This window comes from Schistocerca nitens, chromosome 2, assembly GCF_023898315.1.
Source record: "Schistocerca nitens isolate TAMUIC-IGC-003100 chromosome 2, iqSchNite1.1, whole genome shotgun sequence".
Taxonomy (NCBI): domain Eukaryota; kingdom Metazoa; phylum Arthropoda; class Insecta; order Orthoptera; family Acrididae; genus Schistocerca; species Schistocerca nitens.
Window position 1 is genome coordinate 479,999,218 of NC_064615.1, and position 20,799 is coordinate 480,020,016.

Sequence of the window (20,799 nt, forward strand, 5' to 3'; positions counted from 1 at the left end):
ATTCTTAAAAATAAATGTGTGTTTATTTTACTTATAACTAGTGATTTATTATTTTAAGTCACTTCATCATAAATTTTGCTGTAGTATCCCAAGAAATAGTATTCATTACCATGTCTAGGTTAAAGGTTTTGAGAGAGAGAGAGAGAGAGAGAGAGAGAGAGATCAAAACATGTTACTAGTCATAGCACTTTATTTTCTTTGGCTGTTATTTCCAGTTGGTGAAAGTCTAGATTTTCAGAAGTTTCTCAGTTTCGAAAACTCATGTATTTTTGATAATTATTTTGTGAAATCAGTTCATTGTTGTTGACAAAATGTTTCAGTGGTAATAACAGTAGTTTTATCATTTTGGCACCAATGTTGTCTTGTAGCAATTTTGATCAGTACGAATATTTTATATGAGAATTTTTGTTGCTTGGAAGATTATTTTATGCCTTTTCAGCAACAGTTGTAGCTGTAGTCGCTCCAGATGCTTGTGATGTAGCATCTCCATGCTCGTCATCCCCACAGATCAGGAATGGAAGTTTCTCTTTCAAAGCTGCACGATACTTTGGATGACTGTTAAAAATAAAAAATTTTAATAAGAATCATTTGTTTATGCTCAACTGTATAAATGTAAGTTACAGGCATATTGGGCACATGTCAGAGCACATAAAGATCAGACAGAGGTTCAACAGATCCATAATATATTATCAAAATGCAATAGACAGAGATTAAACAAAATCCATAGCATGTTATCAAAATGCAATTGACAGAAATATGACTGAGTAATGGTTTTGCAGCTTCGGAAAAAGGGGGAGAGGGAGTGGCACGAGGGGGGGGGGGGGGGGGGAGATGGAGCCACACTTGTGTATATTAAAATGATAGAATCCTTTTTTAATGTATACTACTCAGCATTTTCTGTCATTATTTGGTGTTTATATTCACAATATTTGTTGAATTCTGTGGTAAGACTGCTTTGCATAAAATCAAAATGAATACTGTAAATGTACACCTTCCTTTCTTATTGATGATCAAATTATGATTCAGGAAAATTAAGTTTACCTGCAAACGTCACTTTGCCAACTGAATAGAGTATCTAAAAATATAATATGAAAATACCAAAACAAAAGGTGAAAGCTGTGACTTTCAAAGGAATCTATATAATTAGACAATAGATATACATTGGTCACAAATTGAAAGCAAGTATCACAATGTAACTCTATGATGAGGCATGAGTTACATCTGAAATCTCACAATATTTAATATAATCCAAACATTGAAGACTAAAACAAAAAGGAGCATATCACTAAAATTCTGTAAAACAACGGCATTGTCTACAATACCTTACAGGTGTGAAAACTGGGTCCTGCCTCGAAAGACAAAAATTTCAATTGTTGCCCAAGTGAACTTACAGTTGAAAGCAAAAAGTTGTACTCTACTGAATAGACAAATTAATTAAAATATTAAATTAGAGGTGAATAAACACACAAAAATGCAACAGTATGAACATAAATGAAAACATTTAGAAATAATGTATGATGGGTTAACTAAAGAAGTCATCTTGTATTGTCCAGTGGGCAACAGAATCCAAAGAGAGAGTGTGTGGAAGTCAGTTCAAGGTGCAAAGCTGGAATAAACAGCTGCCTGTTTCCTGAAATGAAGAAGCAGCATGCTCTTTCATAAGCTAAGGATGTTAGTAGCTGATTTTCCTTCTGTGTTACTTTTTCAGTTTTGATACACAAGTCAAATAGCAGAAGTTCCAGATCTTTCAAGAAACTGCTTTTAATGAAAATTGGTATTTTATGTAATGTACAGAAGCAGGTTGTTGCCTAATGTACTAGTTCAGACAATCCATACTGTTGAAGGTTATCTTTCATTCTGGCGTCTACAAAGCCTGTATGGATGGGAAGCTACTGTTATCAATAAACTTAATAGTTAGACAGCTGTGTTCTGTTCAGTTCATGATTTTGTTTTTTGGTATATTGCAGTATGTTGCTCTACTGATAGTGAGTGTATCATTTCATCAAACCACACTCACCACCACTACTCTTGAAGCTGTCTTCTTGGGAAAAATAATGAATTAAAAAAGTGCCTTAAAATAACTGCTATTTTGGTTTAGATTTATGCTATATCTCTTATAGGTTGACAGTTTAGTTATATATTCATGAAATTTATGGTTAACCAACAGAAACTCCAGGTATCAACAATGTAGGAAAAGACAATTGCTGCTTACTGTAAAAGAGACATGATAAATTGCAGACAGGCACAATTAAAAGAACTTACATAAAGCTTTCAGCAGCAGCCTTCGTTAGCAAAAGAGAAACATGCACACATCAATGTATTGCTGTGTGTTTATGTTGCCCTTTCTGACATTCCTCCAACAGCACTCTTGGTCCATGCCACCCACTCCAAGTATTCACTATCTCCTTGATTAGTGCATTCCACTTGTCTGAGGCACGCAACAGCATTTTTGTGCTGTCGGTCACTATTTTGTTTGCATTAATTTGTGTTGTGTGTCAGCAGACTTTTCATGCTGCCTCAGCTTTGTACTTCAGGAGTATTCCACAGCTTTGCAGTTAGTGGAAATATCCTGTCCTACATAATTTGCACCAGATTCCTATGGTATATTTTTGAGACCAAGATAATCTTGAACAGTGTGTAATTTTGCCTTAATCAGTTTGATTTATGCTTTTGTAATATTCACATAAACTTGAACGAATTCATTCCAAGAAATGGAAGAGAGACCACATGTTTGTTGCTGCCTTCATAATGCTAAGGTTTCAGTTTTAGTTTCATACGCAGGACTGATTAGATTTCATAGCACCCACAGTCATTACCCCTGAATACCCATCTGAATACTTTAACTGAGCCTCAGTTTTTGTTATCTGAATGAACCCTATGCACCAAAATAATAAAACAAACCAAATAATTTTGACAACTCTATAGAAATCATGTTGATTTATCTATTAACTTACACACAGTTAGAGTATATGACTGCCCTGTAGAATTGATAGCTATTATGAAGAGGAGAGAGAATTATTACTAGATTTTCAACCTGTACAGTTATTGACCATCTCCTTACCACACACCAAAAAAATGCCTTCCTGATTGCTGTCATTCAGTGCAATGTCTTTTCACTCCGATGATTGTTGTTTCTTATATGAGAGTTTCAGCATGGTCTGTGACACTCTTTTTCACTCCGAATCTAAGGATTCTTCATCAGAGATGCAATATCAAATTTATTACACCTGTTAACATTATTTTACACATAATAGTCCGCAGTTTTAAATTTGGATTGGGAGTACCATTTTAGTGTTGGATGATTCACAGTCCCTTGCAGATCACAACTTCACTGCCACTCTCAGCATTTTAAACAAGAATCATGTAATATTATTTCTTCCATTTTAAAGAAATGTAGCTCAGGATCTCCACAATAACTGTGCATTTAGGAGAGGAGTATGCTGGACAAAATTTAATATAAGGGGCAATAAAAAAGATTCTGTTTGAGGGTGTTGCTGCAGTGTATATGCAACATAACGTGACTCCAATGTGGGTTTGTAAGCACCAACATGTAGGTAAGGGATTAGTGTCACATTCATGTCTTTCCATTGCACATGTGGTAAATGCAGAAGTGTGAACTATGGCAATGTTATCACCAAATGTGTTCACACAGGGCCAACATACAGTTGTTCTGTTCGAGACTGCTGAAGGACAAACACTGGTAGATATCCGTTGGGAAATGAAGAATGTTTATGGGGCAGTGTGCCTGTCAAAAACCTCTGCAACAAGAACTGCTGCTACTATTTCATGAGAATGCATGTCCCCATATTACAAATATTGTAATGCATAAGTTACACCAACTCATGTGGGAGACATTTGGGCACCTGTCCTATAGTCCTGATCTCTCCCCTTGTAGTTAGCATGCCTTCAGTCCCTTAAAAACGGTCTTGATGGATCAATGATTGCTGTGCAATGAGGACATGCAGCAGGCGATTATGGACTTCTTCATGCAGCAGGACACAGTGTTTTACCAAACAGATACGTTCAACATGGAAATCAGTAGGATGATTGCCTCAACAAGCATGACAGTTTTGCCTGATTGTCATACCATTTCTGGACTGTATGGGCTCTGAACAGAAACTGTTTTACTGTCCCTTGTATGAGTATTACAGTTACATCATCACAGGCATTGGTAAACCAGTAGTCTTTCACTTTTTATATGCTGACATTGTGAAAATCACAGAGATTACTTTGAGTTGATTCACAATTTGTTCGAAGCGAACACACCGAGCACATTGAAAAGTGCATTAACATACTCATTATTGCTACTTGTTCTCAATTAAGTAATCATGTGTCTCAAATCTCTTCAATCTGTCACAACAACTTCACAATCATGTTTTTACTCAGGTATTCAAAGCCCACAGTTGTTTCAGTTCACACTGTTGCAGCTCATAGGCAGTCACTAATCCTTGTTCTTCAGCTACATTTCATATTGAGTAAACCTCGGTCATTTCAGCGTTAAGGTCTTCTTGTATATGTGTGTACTCTGTAAAGATCAACTGTTTGACTTAAAAATATAGATGGATCTAAACTGAACTACATCTAGCTCTTGTTGACTCACTCTATATGTTCTTATTATGACCTGTCAAGGAAATAGCTCACCTTATTCCATATACAATTGGGTTATAGACAGCATTGGCTTTTGCAAATAATGATCCCCAGATTGTTGCCAGAGGACTGATGTTTGCACCCTCAAAGATGCCAGTATAGTTTATTACCAGGTATGGTGTCCAGGCAAAAAACCACAGGGAGATTGTCATTAGAGCAACCTGCAGGTAAAATTATAAAAAAATATATTTATAACATTTGTTTCAAATTTGCATAAATTTGTACAAAGTTTCATAATTCTGAACTGCGAAGAACAGCCAAAATTTTAGCGATTTTATTTGATACAGTATCCATATTTTCAACAAAAGTTGTGACAAAGCTGGTGTAAATGTTATCTCGATTGCAACTTTTGGCACAGAGCCATCTTATGTAAATGATATTTGCTACAAAATCTTTGCTTACTTATTTTCACACAGCAGTTTGAATTGTTACACTTACATCAACTAATTTTCTTATCAGGCAATGATTTCTACATGATTTCTGTTTTTCTATTGTTCCATTGTCTGCAGGACACATTACCTTTGCAAGTTTGCATTCTGCACTGGTATTTGATGCATCTGATGATCGTAGTGAAGCTACATTCATCTTCTTGGCCTGCTCTCGCATATTCTTCTCGTGGGCAGCTACAGCCTGAAAAAAAGAGATAGTTTTACAATTGAAACTGATTAATGTATATGGTGTCACGAGTGTGCTGAAAAAGAAGTTTGTATATTCAGTAATTTAATATGTGCCTGTTTTTGAATAATTTATATATTTTTGTTACAGAGGTTGGAAATAAGAACTGTATTGTTGTTTCAGATAACGTATTTTGTGTGTGTTCAACTTTTATTCCTGTTTTGCTTGGAGATAAGGATACTAATCAATGCTTTACACAATGAGCAATAAACCATTAAGAGGATCACCAGAAATCGTCAAAGTTGAATGATGATGGCAATTAATATTCAGTCAAATAGCGATATTAATAGGACAAAAATTATGTTATGGAGTCCCCACAAGTTGCACAAGGATCATGAATACAGAGCATCAAACCAAAAAATGCCAGCCGATCTTCTCCAAGAGAGCTTCTGTAAAGTTTGGAAGGTAGGAGACGAGATACTGGCAGAAGTAAAGCTGTGAGTACCAGGCGTGGGTCGTGCTTCGGTAGCTCAGATGGTAGAGCACTGGCCCGCGAAAGGCAAAGGTCCCGAGTTCAAGTCTCGCTCGGGCACACAGTTTTAATCTGCCAGGAAGTTTCATATCAGCGCACTCTCCGCTGCAGAATGAAAATCTCATTCTACTCCGATAATGTCTGCCTGGCTCCTTTACTCTATGCATTGTTAATTTCTGTTTACTGCATAGGCAAAGTGGAAGTCATCATATCAGATTCTTTTTCAGGCTTTGACTTAAGTTTGCTAAAGGAAACCAGACAAGTATCTTTACTGTATGAAGTACACAAGGATTCATCTTTGATTTTCAGAAAGAAATTATCTAATTTGATTCTTGTTACTACATTTTGCTCTATTTTCTTGCTTCTGTCTTTGTATGTATGTGCTAGCTCAACATTTAACATTCCCTTCACTATGATAGGTGTACATTGGCTACACTGTTTCCATTCTTTCCTTGTGTCGACAGATGCAATAAAATCCTAACAGTCAGTCTTGGCAATGGCATTGGCTCATAAGTGAAGTCCTGAGTATTATACAGAAATGATATTTACTACAAAACTATAAATTTAAAAAAATATATAAATATGATCATTCAGTAGGAATAACATGTGTTAAAGTAAATATAATAACTGAGTATGTGATGCAATTTATTTTTAATTTCATGTATCAGTGCTACTACAAATTATGTTGCATTTACTAATCATTCAGATGTAAGAATAAGGATATGTAAATAATATCAAGGAAAAATAGCTTTGCTTCCCTGCATTTACTCCTTCAGTGGTGATTTCCATAATTAGAGTCAGAATTTAGAAGTAATAGAGTACCAGACATGTTTTGGTTTTTACTATTGCATTAGTAGCCCATTCCATGACACAAGTAGTTTCACATTTGTCTAAAACTCAGACTACTGCAATCTGATTGATTAGTTTGAATACACAGGGCAATTTAAGATATGATAGATATTAAATGCACCGTGTAAAAGGTGCTTTAGCTCTCAGAATGCTATGTGAACAGATGTCGTAGTAATGATGAGGTTTTGCTTCAAATGCTGCTGGTATGCATGTGGTGAAAGGGGAGCAAATATAATGTTAATTTGATGTGTGTTGAAACATGAAACTATGTTCAGTGTGTAACTTTAGCAATTTCACATGTTCATTCTTTGCATAAATATGCGTTATATCACTTACCTGTACGATAAAGTAATAGGAGTATATTATAGTGAACAGAGGTGTAAAATAGACAAATACAGAGTATACGAGAATGTAGCTTCTGCTTGTCCATGTTTTTGTCAGATAATCAGTTCCACAGGCTGTCATGTTTCCTTCAGGTACATACCTACAAATATAATTAAGAAAAAAAAGAATATTAAAACATACTGTAGATCTCTTTTGTTGCGCACAACAGCTGTATATGTTGCTGTACACATGCTATGAAAAAATTAGTTAACAAAATTTCCTTGAAAAAACAGTTAAAAGATAATGAAAAAGTTTGAAGAATATTTAACTTCTACACACTTTAACCATTTCCAGCAAAAACACACAATATGTGGTACATAAAACTGAAAAATCCAGTTGTCTCAAAGCTAGTTTTATTACAGTTGTTAAGAGTCGTCTGGTGGTGAAGCTTTCACAGGTTTCTCTGAATTCACGCAGTGGTTGTGAGTGAAGTATGTTGTATTTGGCCCAATATTCTGCAAGAAATACCACAAGGTAAGTGTCCGCATTATCTATACAATTTGCTTACTGCAGAAAACACCATTACTCCCAACCTTTTGCTTTCCTGGACAATACATTTAGTATATAGTTAGTGTCATTCAAAACTATGACAGGTGTTGCTACATGTCATATTGAGACAGTTTATGATCCAAATAGATAACTTGATGCTAGTCTCAGATCTACACTTGCAGTCTTGCTCATTCGCTATGAGAACCTTTTGACAAATGCTTCACGTGAATCATTCGTAGCATTCTAGTCTCATCTGACTTACATGATGGACCTAAAGATGTGGAAATTGAATACAGTTCTTTCCTGATCTCCATTTGACAGCTGTACCTACAACTGGCTGTAATCAATACCATATTGATTCGAAAGAGAGCTTTGCTGATAGTAATGTGTCACAAATTCATGAGCATCCATACAAAATCAAAAGCTCTTAATTATGTCTAATCTCAAGTTTTACAGAAACATGTGTGTGGTTGCTGACAAAGGAAATTAGTGATGCGGCTGTGGCTAATGATAGTGCTGCATCTTTTCAATTTTTGAAAATGTAGATGTTCTTTCATGTACTTCATTTATGTTAGTGCACTGCTTCAGTGTTAAATGAGACAATGAAGACAGTGTGAGTGATCTGTCAACAACCAAGGTAATTCATGGGAAGTTTAAGAACAGGATTACATATAATAAACAATGTGTCATATTAGCAGTGTAATACTGCCTAGAAGATAATGGAAATGCAGTAAAACTGGAGTATTCAAGTTATTTCGCCCAACTTCTGTATTCTACTATATCATCTGATATTTGTATTGTGCTGACGTGCTTACCTATTCCACCCAAAGAGTGGGGCCAAAGTCCATCCAATAGCAAAGAACCAGATCAGTGCTATTCTAATGAGAGCTGTTTTAATTGTCATTGGTTTAGCAGATAATCCCTGTAAGAGTTGTTAATTGTCTGTAATTTTTAATGAAAATGTCAGAATATACTTTTACATGCTAGTTATTATTACATTTACCTTCACAATTACATTGTATCTGTCCTGAGCTATCATTGTCATTGTCCATATTGATGCAAAACCAAACAGTGATCCACACATCCCATAAATGTCACACATTAGAGGACCTGTAATAAAGGAAATAGTTAATTTGTGGAGACTAGATAGATTTTGCATATCTGCCCTCTCTAATACAGTGGATATTGTAGTGCCGACGTGAATTTCAGCCATATTCATAAAGTGAAATATCTCCTATAGTTTAAAATTATATGACAGCAATAGCATGATCTCCAATCCATATATGTTATAACTGCACACTTTTGACATTACAGTGTGTACACAATACTCTAGCCAGTAAGCAGCACTATGGGACTGTGTCAGAGCTGTTGGTGGTGGTGTTCAGACCAGTATCACATGGAAGGCTATGAGGGATGTTTGTTCGTTGGAGTACTGTATTCATGTTTTACACATACAGGTGGTATGAAAATAAGTGAGAGGCATCTAGTATGTAACCTTCTTGTATTGAAAATCAGACAAGAGTCTTCCACATGTAACATTCCCATCCACAATGTGAGTATCTGTCATCAAGAGTACCAGGCAGTTTCACTTAAGGAGGAAACACAGTCATTAAGGCACTAGACTTGCATGTGGATTGAGTGGACTACAAATCACAGTCTGGTTATCAGATTCAATTTTTCTGTGGCTGTTTTGTTGAAGTACAGTTGCTGCCAATTTTATTATAGTAATATAGCAGATTTTCTCTCCTTTCCTTCTCCATTCTGAGCATGCACTCCATTTATATTGAGCTCTTCATCATTGAGACATTAAACTTTTCTCTCTCCCCTCTCTTCTTATACAGTAACTGTTAGAATCTGGAGTAGATTGGATGTCATCAAGCCAAGAAATTCTTCACTTCCACCAATGTCCTGAGTGCCCATCATTCTAGTGAAGTATGTGGACCCAGCAGAGAAACAAGTCCAGCACATCAAGAAACCCCTTCTACTTACAAAATTTTGGGAAGTAAATGCGATTCTGCCATGTACCAGAGTATTTGGTAACAATGAAAACTGAGGAGACAGATGTATCAGTTAAGTATGCTTGTAGTAGGCACATTGTTGCACTATTTGCTATCTGCCATTATCTGACTGTTGGTGCTCAGGAATATGCTTTGGTGAGAGAAAAAATTACAAGAATTGATTGATAATCAGCCATTTGTAATTATTCAGTGTCTGATTATGGCTATCATATTATTGAAAAATGCTGTTAACAAATCTATATCTACATAAATGCTCTGCAAGCAATATATGGTAAGTGGTGAAGGGTACCCTGTACCACAACTAGTCATTTCCTTTCTTGTTCCAGTAGCGAATAGAGCGAGGAAAAAATGACTGTCAATATGCCTCCGTATGAGTCGTAATTTCTCTTATCTTTGTGGTCTTCACGTAAAATGTATGTTGTCGGCAGTAGAATTGTTATGCAATCAGCCTCAAATGCCAGTTCTCTAAATTTTCTCAGTGATGTCCCCTGAAAAGACCATCACCTTCATTTGAGGGATTCCCATTTGAGTTTCTGATGCACCTCCATAATACTTGTTTGTTGTTCAGTTACTGATAACAAATCTAGCAGCCTGCCTCTGAAATGGTTCAATGTCTTCCTTTAAACCGATCCCAAACACTCAAGCAGTACTCAAGAGTGGGCTTCACTAGTGTCCTATATGCGGTCTCCTTTACATATGAACCACAATTTCCTAAAATTTTTCCGATAAACTAAAGGTGACCTTCCACCTTTCCTAATGTGCTTGTTCCATTTATTATTGCTCTGCAACATTATGCTTTGATATTTAATTGATGTGACTGTCAAGCAGCACACTACTAATGTTGTATTTGAATAGCATAGGATTGTTTTCCTACTCATCTACATTAACTTAATTTTTTCTACATTTAGAGCTAGCTGCCATTCATCACACCAACTAGAAATTTTATCTAAGGCATCTTGTATCCTCCTACAGTCACTCAATGATGATACCTTCCCATAACCTCAGCCTCATCAGCTAACAGCTGCAGATTATTGTTCATCCTGTCTGCCAGATGATTCATGTATACAGAAAATAATAGTGGTCCTATCACACTTCCCTGGTGCACTCCTAATGATACCCTTGTCTGATGAACACTTGCCATTGAGGATGACATATTGGGTTCTATTATTTAAAAGTATTTGAGATGCTCACATATGTGCGAACCTATTTCATATGCTTGTACTTTTATTAACACCTATAGTCGGGTACTGTGTCAAATGCTTGTCGGAAACCTTATATGGAATTTGCCTGTTACCTTTCATCCATAGCTCACAGAATATAGCGATAAAAGGGCAAGCTGATTTTCACAAGAGTGCTGCTTTCAGAAACTGTGCTGATTTGTTGACAGAAGCTTTTCCATGTCTAGGCAAATTACTATATTTGAACTGAGAATACGTTCAAGAATTCTACATCAAATTCATGCTAAGGTCTGCAATTTTGCAATCTGTTCTTTTACCCATCATCTGCATTTTTTTCCAGTCACTTGGGACTTCACACTGGGCAATAGATTCACAATAAATGCAAGCTAAGTAAGGGGTCAGTGCCATTGAGTATGCTTTGTAAAACTGAATTGGGGTTCCATCTGGACTTGGTGATATACATGTTTTTGACTCTTTCAGTTGTTCCTCTATACCAGGAATGCCTGTTACTGTGTCCTCTATACAGAAGTCTGTGTGATGGTCAAATGACTGTATATATGTAAGATTCTCCTTCATGAACCATTTCTTAAATGCAAAGTTTTAATAAATCAGCTTTCCTTTTGTTGGCTTCTGCTGCCACACCAGACTGGTCAATGAGTTACTGGATATAAGCCTTAGACCCACTTAGCAATTTTATGTAGGACCAGAATTTTCTCGGGTTCTCGGCAAGATCATTTACTGAGGTATGACAGTGGTAGCTGTTGTATGCTTTGTGCATCAGTCTTTTTAAAGATGCCTGAATCTCTGCTAACTTCAGCCTATTAGCATTTTTGCATTCCCTTTAGAACCGAGACTTTGCTTTCTCAGCATTTTCCAAATTTCTTTGCAAAACCATTGTGGGATTTTTCCACTTACTGAGAGCGTACTTGTCCAGAGCTCAATTTACAATCTGTATAAACTTTGCCCATAATTCCTATATGTCCATCATCCTGGAACTAAATAATGTCAATTCATTGTCTAAGTGGGATGCCAACAACTGCTTATTTGCTCTCCCTAGCAGAAATAGTCTCCTAGCCTTCTTGACTAATCTATTACCTTTAATAACCATAGTTACTATGATCACTAATCCATCTCTATAGTGATGTCATTGATAAGGTCAGGTCTGTTTGTAGCTCGAAGGTTTAAAATAATTCCATTGCATGTTGGCTGCTGAACTAGCTGCTTAAGACTGTTTTCAGAAAATGTATTCAAAAGTACTTTGGGAGACAGTCTGTTTGTCTATCCCTTGCATTGAATCTGTAGATGTCCCAGTCTATAGTCAGTCAGGTAAAGTCGCCTCCAACTAATATTTTGTGATTTTCATATTTGCGCACTCCTGATCGTAGACTTTCTGTGAATGACTCTAAAACTGTCACAGCGGAATCATAAGGCCAGTAAAAACATCCAATAATTAACTTGATTTCACTTATACATGCTGTACATGATGAGGTAACTTCACTGTTACACTCAAATTTGACCTCAACTAGACAATATTTTTATCAACTGTAATGAACATCCCTCTTCCATGGCATTTGATCTATGTTTTTAATTTATGTTCCATGACTCGCTAAATATCTCAGAGCTTTCTATTTTGGGTTTCAGTCAGTTTTTGGTCACAAGAATTATTTGAGCACAAGATATTTCCGGGAGGGCTATAAATTCAGGAGCTTTGTTACAATACTCTGACAATTTACTAGTAAAATAGTGACAGTCAAAGTGTCTGTACCCTGAACACTTTCTGATTTCTCTGTCCGCATGTCGCATGTTATCTGGCAAATGTTCATCAGAATGCCTCAAACTATCAACTACCCCCCCCCCCCTCCCACACACACACACACACAAAAAGTACCAAGTAGTTGCTTCATTCGTGTAGTGCACCCCTGACCTATCAAGGGGAATCACACAATTCCTCACCTGATAACACAGGACCAGAAATCTGCAGTCAGTGTCATCACAGAATTGACGAAGCCTTTGACTGAGTTCCTGCAGTCAGATCCAAATCAAAGGACTCCTATCAGCTATGGGAACAATGTGCAAGGCCTTCACGTCTTCTGCCAGCTGTCTATATGAACTGAGGGTGGCCTCAGAACCTGAACGATAGGTGTCAGTGCCGACATAAGCCACAACTTGCAGATGAGTGCACCCTACATGCTTGATAGCTGCAGGAAAGGCCTCCTCCAAGGCCTCAATATCTCATATGAGGCCCCCAGTAGACATATCAAGTGCACATTGGCTTTTTTTCCAGCCCTGAACACTATTTCCCTAAGTGGCCCCATAATGTGCTCAATTGTGACATTCTCTGATTGTCAAGCAAGCAATAGCCACACAATAATGCACTGTGTATCTTCCGTTAATGGAATACATTGGAACCATTTGAATGTGTGCCACATTTTTTAAAAACCAACAGGCATTCACTAAATCGAAGAATGTAGTGGAATCAAATGGTATGTTTGTTGATGACCACATACACACCACATTTTATTGTAATGCAATTTGTAATCTCATGAGAGAGTTTTTGCAATGGGTTACCTGCATAATAATTTGTGAGATAACACAAGACTACGGAATGTATTCTAAATTCCTGCCTTACGCAAATCCGTCTCAAAGACATATGAAGAAATGTTTAATCGGTTAGTCAGGTTGATTCTATCCAGCTATTAAATGCTTCTCATTCGAGCTCTTTACACAAGTTTACATAATCTTGTAAGTAGTTTACTTTATTGCCTTTTCACTTGTTCATGCTTAGGCACTAACAACTGCGCTATCACACAGCCTAAGGCAAATGTACTGTTTTATGGAATCACTTCATAAAGTACTGAAAAGAGAGTATGTGTAATATGTGGTGGTGGTGCACAGCTTGCTGATTTCTTTTAATGCTGTTACCGTGTCCCCTCCGATACCTTCAGTAGTCACAGTTAGGCAATGAAAATATCTTCAAACAGTAACAGTGGTCTAAAATTATTACGTTAATTTGATTTGAAATACTCTGCGAGCACTGATCTGTCGACAAAATAAACTGTGTGTGCATTTCGGACCATATATGCTTCATCTTTAAACGCTAAATTTGTGAATAGTGCAGGATGATGATGATGTAGTCTACTGGAACTATGTTCTCTGTCTCCTATCTCGTTGGACGTTTTGTCATGATTGTTCTCCTGTGACAATTTTACAAATGTTTACTAAATATTAGTAAACATTTTTATGCTCGTGTTGAGGACAGCAATAATATTTACAGTTTGAAGTTGTCAGCAGAAGTGGCTGACAAGATACCCACACCATTCAAAATCTTGTACATTTATCTGCTAATTTTTAGCTTTTTATCATATTTACCACATGTATGTTTACAGTTCCAATCATTATGTAAAACACTAAAGTAGTCTTTCTTGGATAAATGTTTGCTATTATCATAAATACTGTCCTATTTTATGAACTATCTACTTACCCAGCACCCACGTTTCATAGTAACAGTTTAATACCATTGGTGGTGACATTACAACCATCATGAGAAAATCTGAGAAAGCTAGATTCACCACTAGAAGGTTTGATGGTGTTCTCAGAGATTTGGTTGTTGAAAATATATAGATGACTACACCATTTCCAATCCAAGAAATAACACCAAGAACAGCAATCATGAAGCCAAGAATGCCATGCCAGAGGGGGTTCAGGGGAGGAAACTGGTACCTGTTGATTTGCATTGCATATATTGAAATTTAAAGAAAATTAACACAAAAGCTCATCATAAAACCACAGGAAAAATTTCTAGAGTCAAGTTCATGTACTTACCAATGAGCATCCACAAGATGGAGCATATTTGGTGGCACTTTATCCACAACAGTGATGTTGGATGGTCCCTGCCACTGGGCAGCATAGTGTGGTACCAACAATAGGCTTGCTGTCTCCATCTGCATAACAGATAATAAGATATTATGTATAACAGTCCATACTACAGACATCAATAGCAGTGGTCCTCACCTATAGGAGAGAAAGAAAGCTTAATATGATGGTCATTTATATGAATGCAGATTTCACAATGCACTTCCACCAATTATAATATTATCTGTTGATCTGAAAGCTTGACATGCAGTTTTTGTCTTTAAGCTTTCCCATCAACTACTCCATTTTTGACAGAACATTTATTCTCTAGATCATTATTTACATACAAAAATCTTTATTACAGAAATGGTGAACACTGCATTAGTAAAAGATTATTTGAAGCAAAGACATTTAATTACCTTTTTTGAAACTTGAAGAAAACGACCAAGATGGTGCCTACTCAAGTTTCTCAGAGAAGACCCAAGCTACTGGTGGTATACCTGTTGTGTAAAGTGCCACTCAAGACACTCACATTCATGTCAGTGATTTACCCTTATATATTGTACTTCTAAACCTTACAAATGCTGTGATAAAATCCTCTGTTTCATGAGAGGCTTCAGCAATTCCTTCAAGCCAACATGCTGTCTTCTATAAAACCAATAAGTGTCAGTCACATGAACAGGATAAACTGTAATGAATTATATGCATTTGACACACAGGGCATTATTTCAGCAACTGTCTCTTACACCAGAGCTAGAAGGGTGGAGTAATAGGATCATTATCATCATTTTGTTAGTAATGTAATAGTGGTATAATTTTTGTTAGAAAATTTGTGATGAGTGTTGCTGCTTATTAGAGGGTTAAAAGGTAATTAATTAGTTTCTGCATTAACTATTTGGTCTATACATACTTCCATTAGAGCAGTTATTGAGTCAGTGCATTTATAAAATGGTAATTGTGCAGTAATAGACAGATTTAGCATTTTTACAAGTGAAATTTTGTATGGAATGTTTACAACATTGAATGGAAATCTTACTCTCTGTGCCCATGAAAATACTGACATAATTTTGTTGGTATTTGTATAATGCCTTAAATCACTGCTTGTATAGCTGCACAAAATGCCATTTTACATGTGACATTCATAATCTGTACCATCTATTGGCCTCACGTTGATGAGGCATTAACCCTTCCATTCCCCTCTTATTCATAAGTAGACTATTTTGTAAGAAAAGTTTTCAATGTCTTGGAGATTATTATAATGTTTAACTTCTGATATTTTTAAAAAAGAAATATCTTTAGAAATTATGGGAATATTTATTTCAATGATTTTGGAGTTTTACTTAATATAAGCATCATATTTGTGTGTGTGTGTGTGTGTGTGTGTGTGTGTGTGTGTGTGTGTGTGTGTGTGCGCGCGCGCGCTGGGCATGTTGCACAGTGCCATCCGTTTTCTAAGTATTCTTTGTGTTGTAACATCAGAAATATTTACAAAATTACTTACATTTTAACAGAATTTCCTCCATATTCAACACATGAATTTTTGTGATCCCTATGCCATTTCTCAGTTTTTTTGTAAGTTTTCCAGACAAAGTAAGGAATGATAACCTCTTAGACAATCCTTGCAAAACTGTCCATCTGTATTCATTTGCATTTGTTGACTTCTGTCTCATGCTACAATGCTATGTTTTCTGTCACCTGAAGTCTACTGTCATGCTGTGGTGAAGTCCCATTTCCTTCAGATCTCCAGATTTTGGCTGGAGAAAGGATCAGTAAGTTTTAAAATAATTTTATAATTTTGTGTATAGGAGTTGATCAGCTGTTGCACTAGTGTAATTTCTTAAAAACAGTGTTGCAGAGTAGTTTTACTAGACTTTCAGAGTTAGCAAGCTTTTGAAGAATCTCCCAGATGTTCAACTATGATTCTGAAATTTGCTATCCACAATGCACATTTGTACTGTAAAACATAACTGCTCTATTACAAAATACCCCCATAAAAGACAAGCTGTTATAAAGAATCCTGCAAAGAGATTTTCAAAAGTAAGAATCTTCCAACACTGTCATCAATATATGTTTATAAAATGGTTCAACTAATTTTAAAATATAAGCAGTTTAATAGTCTAAATAGAGATTTGCACATTTACAATACTTGGAGAGACCTTGATTATCATCTGAAAAGACATCACAGATAGTGCAGACAACAGGCCCTATTACATGGGGATCAAATTTTATAACAAAGTTCCAAGAAATTTAAAAAGGTCCTGTGGAAGGTACTTTGAAATGATTTTCAAATAGTTTCGTACCAATAAGTATTTTTATTCAGGAATTCCTTTCGGAGGAGTACAATACTTTCATTTGTACAAATAGCATTGGGTTGGGTTCGTAGCATTTTTCCGTAAGTTTAATAAACATAACAGATACATATAACAGAAACTTTAGTTATCAATAATATATTCTCCTTCACTACTTACAACAATCTACCAATGCTCAGGTAACTTCTCGATTCCACAGCTGTACAAATCATGTGGTTCTGAGGTGAGAAACTTGTTGAGCCACGTTTGGAGTGCATTTTCATCCGGAAAGAAAATTTCTTGAAGGTTGTTTGATAGAGAGCAGAAAAGGTGAAAATCTGAGGGCAAGAGATTAGGTGAATAAGGTAGTTGTGGAATGACTTCCCAACCAAGCCTCCTGTATAGTGTTTTTTGTCAGTCTAGCAGAATGTGAGCAGGCATTATCGTGGAGTAGCATCACTTCACACAGTCTTGACAATAAATGTTAGCAGTGATGGTTACACCTTTGAGAAGCAATTCATAGTACAACATACCACTGCTGCTCTACCAGATGAGTAACATTATTTTTTTGGATGCACATAGGTCTTTGTACAGGGAGTCTCTGCTTTGTGTGGGCTCAACCATTCTTTTCTTTCCATTATGTTAGCATAAAGACACCATTTCTTGTCTCCAGTAACAATATGGGATAGGAATGGTTGGTGGTGTTCATGAGCCAATAGATGATGAGCAAGCAGAGTTGCATAAATGGCCTCCTGCTGATTTTTGTAATTTTGACTTGGAGCATGCGGTACCCACATGCCTTATTTTTGAACCTTCACCATTGCATGCAAATGTCACACAATGGTGGAATGATAACAGTTTATCACATTTGCCAGTTCTCGAGTACACTGACATTGATCATTGTGGATTGATGTGTTTAAAAGATCTTCATCAAATCCTGAAGGTCCTTCTGAATGTGGAGAGTCACCAATGTGAAAAATGGCCTCCTTAAAATGAGAAAACCATTTTCTTGCCTTGCTCTGTCCAATGGCATCATCCCCATGCATGGTGGAGATGTTTCTGACTGCCTCCGCTGCTGTCCCTAAAATGTAAAGATTTTTAATAATGAACTTCTGAAATTAATTATTCCTTCACCTTAAGCAAGATGGAAAGATATGAGATAAAGAAATGTTGAAGTTCTATAAATGATGGAGGAAAGAAAAAAAAAATCATTAAATATCCAGTTGAGAACACATATAAACTACGTAAATTGATGAGAAGTAATAACTAAATGTAACATATGCCAACCAATACTGAAATTCCAAACTATGAGTGTTACGCTATAAATTTTTGACAAGTATCATAATAAAAAATTCTTCAGTTACAAGATTTTTAAATGTGGAAGTGTGTTTATTGTTAGTACAGATACCTCACCATGACTGAATAGGAAGATTCTGATGACAACAGTGGTAAGTAATGAAAAGTATCATTTATAAACATGCTGCATTGCAAGATGGGTATCTTGCAGTACTATTTATTTATTGTCCCTGGCATCTTGTGATGTACAATGTACAGAGATACAGGACATGGTTTACAGTAACTGCATGACAGTTGTTTCATTTTTTATGACAGATTAAAGTTACATATTTGCAAATGCATAAGCTTACATGTATGATGGCATTAAAAATTATCAGAAAGCTAAACATGCGTTGGGGACAGTCTATATGTATGATTGAATTAAAAACCAACATAAAGCTAAAAACCCATAGGGGTCAGTTTACATTTATATGGGGATGCATAGAATATGAAGTAACAGTAATACATAGGTATTACAATGCATGATGGGAATTAACAATAAGTTCAAAGGTGTAGACTTATTTCTAAGGCAACTGACTTACAGTGCAGTTTATTTCAGTGTATAAAACAAGATTAAGAATAAGTAAAAATAAATTTAATGTGTTATTAGATGATCAGTGAGCTTGTGTTTTTGTGTTTTTGGGGAAGGAATTTTGGAGAGATGGTGTAAATTTGCCTTTAAGTGCTCATCAATAGAGTAAAAGGAGTGTGTGAAAAGTAGTTATTTTACTACTTTTACCTATACACAAAGTTGAAAGGAATTCTAACAGAGAAACAGAAGACTGTTTCCTGATTCTTCATGAAAGACTGCTTCTCTTATATCACTATAGGTCTACCTTTGACCTTTAAATACATAATGAAAAATTAGATTTATATTTCTTTTTCACAATAATGACCACAGCTATTAAAAGTAGGTGGATAACATAAACATAATTATTGTTGGAAGACAGATCAAAATGGTCAAAATGGTGAAACTAACACGCTAGCCCATATTGATATCTTTGAGAGTGTCTTCTGCTAGAGGATGTTCTGTCTTTGTTTGTAACATATCATACATGTTGATTGCATAAAAATAACTGAATATGAAACACTGAACAAAGCTTTCATATCAAATGATAAATAATATGTGTTTCTGAAATTATGTACTCTTAACTCCTAACATGGAACAGATTCTTTAAGATTGTTCGGAGTCAATGTAGCATGTTTTCAGAGTAAATGAATAGCTTGCTTCTCTGCACTACTTTAGCTGCTGACTAATTTTAATATAAATTTAGTTATACAATATTGATCAATAGTGTTTGCTTTTCACCACATACAAGTGATTATTGTACATTGTATTTAGATAATCTGCAACTTTCTCTACTGTATGTGTATTAATAAATCCTGTAATTAAGAAAATGATTGTGGTTACTAGTGGAAGGAAATATATAATCATTTATGTACAACAGGTCACCTAAGTTCAGAAATTGCACAGGTACCATTTTCTCTGTTTTGAGTAGATCATCAGGTTTCAGGTAAGTTTATCACATAATTGCATCCCAGCAAACTACAGTATGTGTCTAGAGAGACAATTACACACTTTAGAACCACTAGAGGTGCAGTAAGCCCAATAGATTTTCATTTCTTTTATTCAGTTTTTTATTTTAGAAAAGTATATAACTGTACTCTTTAAAAGTGCATGCTTGAGGTTCTATTTTTCATTTGACCTGTGTACATGAATAGTTTGATTTGCTTGCCACTGAAGCAACATCAAGTCCACAACTTTCATGCTCAGACTGTAACCTATGACTGAAGTCCATGAGACAGACAGGCTGTGGTGTGTACATCACAGCACATGACACAGAAGGTCTTAAGAGTGCCAGCAGCTATCTCCAGCGGAGAGTGAGTAACTGTTTCAGACAAGTTTAATAATTCTTGAGTGCACATTTAAATGCACACAAGCTCTCAACAGAACACAACAAAGTTGAGGTCTTTAGTGGGTACTTTTTCAACTACATATTGATTTCGCCCTGCATGGAGCAAGTGTTCTCGAAGTGTGGCAGACAAGCCGACTAGTGTGATGTCACTAGTAAATTGTGAAATTGTGGAGGCCATATTTCTCGTGGGCCCCACCTATGACACTGACGATGTATAAGCATGTTCTAAAGATGTCATTTGACCATCAAACAATGGAAAATCCAGGATGGAATGTAACAGTATTATGGAAAGTATAGTTGCTACTCGCCATACAATGGAGATGCTGAGTTGCAGATAGGCACAACAAAAAAGATCGTTGCTAAGTGAGCTTTCAGCCAAGAAGGTGTTTGTCAAAAAGAAACAACATGCATGCATGCGTGCGCGCGCGCACACACACACACACACACACACACACACACACACACACACACACACAGAGTCTCTGACAGCTAAAGGCCATCTGGTTTCATCTGCCACGGACTGTGTGTGTGTGTGTGTGTGTGTGTGTGTGTGTGTGTGTGTGTGTGTGTGTGTGTGTGTGTGTCTTTATTTTTGACAAAGGTCTTGTTGGCTGAAAGCTCACTTTCTGACAATCTTTTGTCATGTCTATCTGCGACTGAGCATCTCTTCATTTGACCTTCATATTCAGACATTCC

General features: G+C 36.2%; 1 protein-coding gene and 1 long non-coding RNA gene across 5 annotated transcripts in view; one reads left to right on the forward strand and one right to left on the reverse strand.

Moving 5' to 3' along the window:
• Positions 1-172: 172 nt before the first annotated feature.
• Positions 173-15,089, reverse strand: LOC126236402 (opsin-1-like). The gene is made up of 9 exons (XM_049945696.1): positions 14,984-15,089; positions 14,535-14,653; positions 14,194-14,432; positions 8,520-8,626; positions 8,332-8,438; positions 6,980-7,127; positions 5,167-5,277; positions 4,642-4,808; positions 173-555 (listed from the first exon to the last, which is right to left on the reverse strand). The coding sequence occupies exons 2-9, from the start codon at positions 14,651-14,653 to the stop codon at positions 426-428; spliced, it is 1,128 nt and encodes a 375-aa protein (XP_049801653.1). The 5' UTR covers positions 14,984-15,089; the 3' UTR covers positions 173-425.
• A 243-nt stretch (positions 15,090-15,332) lies between these two features.
• LOC126236404 (uncharacterized) overlaps positions 15,333-20,799 on the forward strand; it is a 56,563-nt gene continuing 51,096 nt past the window's right edge. For all 4 annotated transcript variants that reach the window (XR_007544907.1, XR_007544906.1, XR_007544905.1 and 1 more), the window contains exons 1-2: positions 15,333-15,431; positions 16,266-16,333. This is a non-coding gene — a long non-coding RNA (uncharacterized LOC126236404). The remainder of the gene's footprint in view (positions 15,432-16,265; positions 16,334-20,799) is intronic.

What these genes read in the sequence shown, in the direction of transcription:
- LOC126236402 (XM_049945696.1), bottom strand. Translation starts at nt 14,653, where the DNA reads ATGGAGACAGCAAGCCTATTGTTGGTACCACACTATGCTGCCCAGTGG. An exon ending in CTATGAAACGTGGGTGCTGG is followed by an intron (nt 8,627 to 14,193) that starts GTAAGTAGATAG and finishes CCTTTATTACAG; the next exon opens with GTCCTCTAATGTGTGACATT. An exon ending in CCACTCTTTGGGTGGAATAG is followed by an intron (nt 7,128 to 8,331) that starts GTAAGCACGTCA and finishes TTATATTTGTAG; the next exon opens with GTATGTACCTGAAGGAAACA.